The 8334-nt window shown below is 26.7% G+C and overlaps 3 protein-coding genes across 3 annotated transcripts; all 3 read right to left on the bottom strand.

Annotated features, from left to right (window-relative positions):
* Positions 1 to 2506: 2506 nt before the first annotated feature.
* On the bottom strand, positions 2507 to 3037 carry EIN_532160 (hypothetical protein; the record flags this gene model as incomplete). The annotated part of the gene is made up of 1 exon (XM_004255449.1): positions 2507 to 3037. The coding sequence occupies one exon, from the start codon at positions 3035 to 3037 to the stop codon at positions 2507 to 2509; it is 531 nt and encodes a 176-aa protein (XP_004255497.1).
* Positions 3038 to 5453: 2416 nt separating this feature from the next.
* On the bottom strand, positions 5454 to 6434 carry EIN_532150 (serine/threonine protein kinase, putative; the record flags this gene model as incomplete). Its single annotated transcript, XM_004255448.1, has 1 exon — positions 5454 to 6434. One exon carries the CDS (start codon positions 6432 to 6434, stop codon positions 5454 to 5456), a length of 981 nt encoding a protein of 326 aa, XP_004255496.1.
* Positions 6435 to 7146: 712 nt separating this feature from the next.
* Positions 7147 to 8331, bottom strand: EIN_532140 (hypothetical protein; the record flags this gene model as incomplete). Its single annotated transcript, XM_004255447.1, has 1 exon — positions 7147 to 8331. The coding sequence occupies one exon, from the start codon at positions 8329 to 8331 to the stop codon at positions 7147 to 7149; it is 1185 nt and encodes a 394-aa protein (XP_004255495.1).
* Between the last annotated feature and the right edge of the window lie 3 nt (positions 8332 to 8334).

Below are 8334 nucleotides of genomic sequence, written 5' to 3'. Positions count from 1 at the left end.
CAAAAATTACATAAAACTTAAAACCAAAATCGGGGAAAATGTCTTAATCAGAACTGCGCTAATTATATTTTTTTCAAATTTTGTTCTATTTCGGGCTGTCAAAATTGACTCCCAAAGGTATACTTTTGATTTTATTTTGAAAAAAAATACCAATACAGTTCGATTATTTTTGTACAACTTCGGGAATTTATTGGAATATTAGCCAGCCTTTTCCAAAAAACCCCAATCCCGTTATTTGATTTGATCTTAAATCGATACTATACAACACAAACTCAACGTTGTGGGTCAAATCACACAACAATATACACGTTAATAAATTAGGATGTTGTTGTTAATGTCAATTTGTAACTAAATATCACACTCGTTAATTTTTTATTTTCAATTAAAGATAAACATGTGATTTTTTTATGGACGAAAGAAAATAAAACAAAGAGTTTTAAAAACACAAAAAAATAAATTAAAGCTAATATTTAATTATTCTGACTTTTGATATTATTATTATTGATGTTGTGACAACACAATTAAGCACACTATCATTTGAACAGTACTCTTGCCTTTTTCTTTTCTGGATAAAAGAAATGAAATAAGAATTTAAAAGAAAAACAAATAAGAGCAAACATTTAATAATAATTGAATTCAAAAAATGTATTTTTGGGATTACTCACGTGTTTTTCAGAAACAAAAATCCCATTATTTCATTTTTTATAGGACATTTTTTAATGCTTAAGGGATTCATGAGGATTGTTAATTTTTCTGAGGATGGTAAATATCTTAAACATAATTTCTTTCAATTTGGATTTTTTTGCCTAAGATCAAAAAGGTATATTTTGAAACACATGATTTTCTTTAAAAATGCTATTTATGGATTTTTTGAAAGATGATTCTTTCAGTTGATTTTTACAAAAAAATAATCTATTTCTATTTTCTGATTTACCACTAGACTAACCTTGGTTTAAATGAAAACATTTGACAGACATATAAATTATCGAAAAAGTCGATTTATTTATCAAAATCACAAAACAAATTAATCTCACAATTTTTAATCTTTTTCACAAAAAATACAATTTATTATAAATCAATTCATGATATTTCAAACAATAAAAATTGATAGCAAATAACGTACTGATAATTAATACTTTATGCGATGACAATTTATGTATTTGCGCAAATTCAAAAAGAGAGGTTTTGGATATCGATAAAACAACGACTGATAAATAAACAAATTTTTAAAATAAAATCATTTTTGTTTTAAACGGGTTTATTTATATTTCAAAACATATATACACAAGAATATATGTTTATATTTTTTTATTATACAATATTAATTCTCAATAGAAATGTGTTCAATTTATCAATCAATTTTATATATTATTTGGCGTTTTTGTTGTGTTTTGACGATTTTTGATATAATCAATTAACAAAACTCACTTTATAAAAATGCTTTGATAATTTTATTTATAGAATTTTAAATCAATAGTGGCAGTGCCATAAATATCTCTGAGGATGGTAAGTCGTGTAACAAACAGACTTTATCAACACGGACTTAAACATCTAAAAAGTGAAATGACGTGTTCCCATATTCAAAAATAGTAACTTACTCAATATACATTTCAGACAGATGTAAAAGTGTAAACTTTCTATTTCTGTCATCCTCAGAAAATAATTGCCATCCTCAGAACTGTAAATCTGTTTAAAACACAAGTTAATATCAAAATGAAACAATCATATTAAAATATACACAATATGATTAACTTCGTTATTACAATAAATTTGAATAATTGCATAAATTACAAAATTATTAATAAATTTGTTATTTTAAAAATTGCATTTTTATAAATTAATGTTTTCGACTTTTTCAATTTTCATTTTGATAAAAAAACAATTATCAATTTAAATGTAAATTTTAATTATTATGTTATAAAGACGGATTCGGAAATAATTTCAATAAGTATATAATTATAATATGAACAAGTTTAATTCATGTTTTGTTATTTCCCGTCTCAAGTTCGCGCGATACAATTATTGTTTTTGTTTACTGATTATTGTGATGATTTTTTGATTGTTTTTAATCTTTTGGCATTTATGACAAATTATTACCATCATTTAAAATTTGAACTTTGACTCGAAATATTAAGTGTAAATTATAACTTGAGTTATGAGAGTGGGCTTTATGGGGAACTGAACCTTATGGATTTGTTTTTTGTATCCTCAGAAAAATATTTTTTAATAAGGATAGCTTTAATCCTGAGGATACACCTTATCCTCAAGAAACCCTTTAATAATTCTTCAAGTAAAAAATATTTATTGAAGATTGTTTTTCTCTTTTTTACTCGGAAATATTAATCAAAATTTATAATCAAAAACCAATTATTAAAAATAATAATAAATGCAAAAACTCAGGACATTTCAGTACCAACTTTTGAAAAACAATTTATATCCGATAATGATGTGAGTGGCGCATACAAATTGAGGTTTTCAAGTTTAGCACAATCTTTGAACGCATCTTTCAAACTGTTTCAACTTTCTGTGTTCTTAAAGCATTATTTAACATAGAGCATCCCATAAAAGTACCTTCAGGAATCATTGTATTTTCAGACAAATCGGCATGTTTCAAAGTTTTGATTCCATCAAAAACATGTGTTCCAAATGAAGTAACTGTTGGAATTGCAATATCTGTAACAGTTGTGATTCCTTTGAAAGCCATATTTCCAAACTCGGTCACCGCCTTACCAAAAGTGATTGTTGGCATTGCTGTTTTTGTGAACGATGACTCGCCAAATGAAGTGACTGCTTCAAATCCAGTGACTGTTGCCAGAGAAGTGCAACCCTCAAAACACTTTGCTGGAATTGTTGTGAGTTCTGTAACATCAATTTTTGTCAGAGCAACACACCCACTGAACGCTTCATCGCCAAGAGACTTGATTTTGTTTGTTGTTGTGACTGTTGCCATTTTAGTTGCACCTCTGATTGTTTTTGCACCAATCGCAACTTTTTGTTCTGACATATTCACAAAACTTGTAATTAGTTCATTACCCATGAAAGCGCCTTCGCACAATCGTTGAATATCTTATGTTTTGATTGAAAGTGCTCATTTACATTTTTTTATCGTTTTCTTTGTCTTTGATACACGTTTTTGTATTGTCTAGTTGGTAATTTTTTATTTTTTGATTGCTTTCGAGCAAAAGATTAAGTAGGCAGTTAATATATATATATATTTGCATTTGGATGAATGAGTACTTTTTATTATTCTTTTTATTTTTTTAAAAAAAACAAAATTGGATTAAACTTTTTAATTTAAAACTATTTTTAGAACAATTTGTTTATTGTTCAAATATTATTTATTCATTTTGTATAATTTTGTTTCAAAATAATTTTGAATGTTCAATATAATTTAAATAATAAGAAAATCACTCTCGAAACACAAAAATATAAATAAATTATTTTGTTTTTTTGTATTGTAAGAACAAAAGAAAGTGGTCGTAAAATTAATTACATTCAAGTAGCAAAACAGTACAATGTTATTAATATATACCAAATACTGTATATTAAATCAATACACTCAAAACACAATTCAAAAAACAAACTGACAAAACGCAAAGAAATCAAAAATATATTCTGATTTTGATACAAAAAGATTTTTTAAAAATAACGAATTTAACATTCTATGTTCACAAACTATTTATTTAAAACACATCTTCACACTATTTAGTTTTCCAATTTAATTTTATTCAAAATGTATATTTTAATTATTTACATTTCAAAAATATATCACATTGTTTTATATTTTATTATATTTATTTATAATACACTTAATAAAATCATAATTTGTCAAATAAAACATTTACTGAAACGTTTTTAATAATGTTAAATAATTATTATCAACTTAAAACACTCAAAAAACATTTTTAAAGAGATTAAACAAAATTTTTTGGTTCGATTATTTATTCAATAGACTTATTTATAAATCCAAGTGAAGTACACACAAAAAAAGATTTCATTTTGTATTTCCTTAACAAACTTATGAATAACCAAAGTTTTGAAATAATAGCCAAATAATTATTTTCCATTTTAAAAGACACTTCTTGGGATTTAAAACTTTAAAACCTAAACATCTACTTAAACCAATTTTAATAAAACTTATTTGTTTGGTATATCAATTGAAGTCAAATAACAACAAATATCGAAACTTGGTTATGTAAGTCTTTTTAAATTCAAAAGAAGTGGAATGAGGAACAAATAGTAACTAATACAAAACATCTCTTTTTGGATAATACAATTGAATCATGATTTTGTATAAAAACAATGCATTTCATTTATCAAAACAATGAACCCTATTTATTTAAACATCATTATTATAACAACAGATGTTAAACATTTGCATACCCAAAAATGCATTTGTATAATAAACATTGATGGCTCCACATATTAAATGTTTTTAGAGCATTACACTCATTAAGACAACAATATTCAATCGAAAAATACACAAAAGAAATGTATTGTTTTTTAATTTATCCAATAATACCAACAATTGCAAATAAATTTCAAAACACTATTTAAAATATTCAATATATTAAAACTTCAAAATTGATTTAATTGATTATTGTGACCATGTAATAAAATCGATATGGGAATGGTGTCTCTGAACTTTTCTATTTTTTTACTCGACATTTTTTCATTTATTAGAACATTATCTCAATGATAATTTATTTAAAAAACCTATTAATTCTTGTATTTACAATACAAGAATTAATACAAAGCTTTTTCAAAAAAAACTGTGTATTATACATGTTTTATCATGTAAAAAAATATTAATTAGTTTGGTGATTAAAATGAAGATATTAAAAACTAAGTTTTTTAATAATAAAAACCCAATCACAACTAATTAATTTCTTCTTGAGAAAAAAAATATTTATATTATTAAAATAGTTATTTCGATGTGTGAATTAAATTGTTTTGAAATGATTATATCTAATTGTATATAATACTTTTTTTTCAGAACAGTACATATTGGTTATTACTAATAATAACAAAATCAGAATTGCAAGACTATTTCATATTTGAATTTCAGACATTGTACTAAGGATTCGACCAGGATCATGGTTTCGACTAATAATTAATAATTTCCATATCATTGTAATAATTAAATATATAAAGTTATATTTGAGACGGTTATTTAAAATAAATCAGAAAATTTGTTCAATAATTTTTTTGGTAATTAGTCGAAACATAGGTACTTGTTATTACTTTAGTCCCACATTAAGTTTCTGTACTTGTGTGTTCGTGTTTGAAACACATAAAAATGTGAACAATGAAAAACAAATAAAAAAATAATAAAAAATAAAACCATTTTTTACAAAATCACTCTTCTTTTTTTCTTGGCACCCCTTTAGTTTCTGGCACCCATTTTATACTCCATCCGTGTTTATAAAACCAAAAAATTAAAGTGCTTTTGTTTATAAAAAAGAATCTAGTTCTTCTATGATTTGCGTTATGTTCAAACGATCAATTGGATTTGTGCACCAACATTTCTGAATGATTTCATATTCCTTATCAGTCATAGTTTCAATCTTTTCGACGCGCTTGCCTGACATAACAAACTCTGCTATTTTCCATGGAAATTTGAATTTGTTTGTTGGATACGCTTCTTTCCAAGCAAAAGTTTCATACATTGTGATTCCAAATGAGTACACATCTGCTACACTTTTGTAGTGTTCCTTCTTTAATACTTCGGGTGCCATGTAACTTGGTGTTCCAATACATTTCGTGAAAGTCATATTGGTCATTAACAAATTGATGTTTCTACTTGACCCAAAATCAGTCAACTTCGCGTTAACTTTGTCGTTTATATCAAGTGAAAATACCAAGAAATGTTCGGGTTTGATATCTCTGTGTAATATCCCGTTTGAATGCAAATAAGAAATTCCTTTTGCTCCATCAAGCAATAGTTTCACCCTTATTTTTGTGTTAATTTCTGTAGACAACTTGTAACTTATTAAATCATTTAAAGACCCAAATTTTGCAAATTCAGTGACCATACATGTTTTGTTTATATCAAAAACTGCCCCATAAAAGTGAACAATATACTCACTTCGGAATTTGTCTAACATTTCAACTTCTTTTGTAAACTCTGCCATTTGATCATCCAAATGATTTGAGTTTTTCATTTGTTTGATAGCAACAATATTTCCTCTAAAAGTGCCTTTGTAAACAATACCAAAAGATCCTTCGCCAACTTTTTTATCTTTGTTGATTTCGTCATAGTCGAGTTTTGTCGTGATTTCAGTCGAAAACCCAATTTTGATATTATTCGTCCCAGTTACACCAATTTTTAAGTTGACTGAAATTAAAAGAATATCATCTGATATATTACAAATGCAATTCGGAATGACCGAAATTCCAAATTCAACTGCTTTGCCTCTTGGGATTACAATCATTTGTGGGACCGTTTGTAGTGAATACTTTTTTCACTTTCTTGTGTTGAAAATTGCACTTTGATTGAATTTTTGGAACAGTTACCAACACACAAAAGTTCTCGTGTTTCTTTAGAAACAGGAATTTCGATTTTATCGCCACTAATAAATTCAAGTGCATTTTTATTAACAACTATTTTAGATGATGGTGTTATCGGTGTGAAATACACATTAGATTTGTTCATTTTAAAAATAGTTGTTCTTTGTTCCTGTTTTTGTTTGTGGATTATCTTTGATACAAACTTTGTGAAATAAAAAGCAATGATAACGAAAAATACAACACATACTATCAAAAAGAGAATCACCAATAAAATGATCCACCAAACTGCATGCGGTTTACAACCAATTTCATTTTCACTTGGAATGTACCAGAAAGAACATTTGGAGCATTTAGAATTATGTTCTTCTTTACAATGTTCAATTGTTGAAAATAAAACACAAGACTGTCCCGATAAAATGTAGTTTGGTTTACACGAAGTGCATTGACCACTTTGTCTATTACAATTTACACAAAAAGACGTTTTCGAATCACAGGAAGAACAAAATTGTTTGTCAACGAAAAAGCCATCATTACACCTGTCACACCCATATTGCAATACCTTCTTACAATTGGCATTTTCTGAATAAGGAATACACTTTGTCGAATTAGTTAACAAGAAATACTCTGATGCACATTTTAAACACGTTGAATGGGTGTTACAAAATTCAAATTGGAAATACATGGTTTACAAATGACATTATCTCTATAATACCCATCCATACATACGGCACAGCCACTTAAAGATGTTCCTGGAATTGCATTTTTACAGTTTTCTGTTGTTTCTTTTGAATCAAGACACATACCTGTGTTTTCTTTAAAAGCGTACCCACCTTTACATAATTTACAAACCAAAATTAAATCATTTTGTTTAACAGAAGCGTCATCCAATTTAAAAGAGCGCGTACTTGATACACTTTCTAAAGAACAAACACTACAATTATTGCCACAACTTATACACGTCTTTTGGCTGTTTAAATAAAAACCATTTGGACAACTTAAACAGAAGTTGTTTGATGTACTAATAATTTCACAATTCTTATTGATTGTAGAGTAACACTCGCCGTCGTACAAATAACTATTTTCTGAACATTCTACACATTTATTAAATTCACATTTGGTGCAGTTCACACTTTTATCACATAATACACATGCATTACCATTAAAGTACCATGTGTTCAATTCACGTTGACAGTTGACACATAAACTATTTTCAATCACTTCACACCCACTGTTTAATATACAATTTCCATTAAAATCCAAAACACCTTTTGTGCAATTTGTACATATTTTTGAATTGCAGGTTTCACAATCTTCACCATACGTTTCTGAACATTTAGTACAAATTGTTGCTTTATTTGGAATTATTTTAATGTAATACCCCTTTTCACATGTTACAAAATTATCTTGTGAATATAAAGTGCCTTCTTTGGATAAAGAACATTTTTCGTTTTCAAAATAATAATTTTTGTTACATATAACACACCTCAAACCATCATTAATACATACATTACAATTAATATCGATACACTTTTCACAACTCGTTACATTTGAGTAATATCCACTATGACATAAAATTGTATAATTTAATGAAAAAAGTTTAGTGATAGTATCGTCATAAATTTTACATTCACCATCTTTCAAATAATAACCATTTTCACATTCGATACATGTAAATGAATTTTGTAAGTTATTTGACACACAATCATTACAATTGGAACCGCAACGGTTACAAGAATACACCAAATTGCCATATCCATTTTCACACTCTTCACACCCAAAATTGTTGTTCAATTTTGACAATTGAAACAGAAGACACGTCATAAC

Source organism: Entamoeba invadens, assembly GCF_000330505.1.
Source record: "Entamoeba invadens IP1 unplaced genomic scaffold scaff_1105074725335, whole genome shotgun sequence".
Classification (NCBI taxonomy): domain Eukaryota; phylum Evosea; order Mastigamoebida; family Endamoebidae; genus Entamoeba; species Entamoeba invadens.
This window is presented reverse-complemented; position numbering and strand designations above follow the sequence as displayed.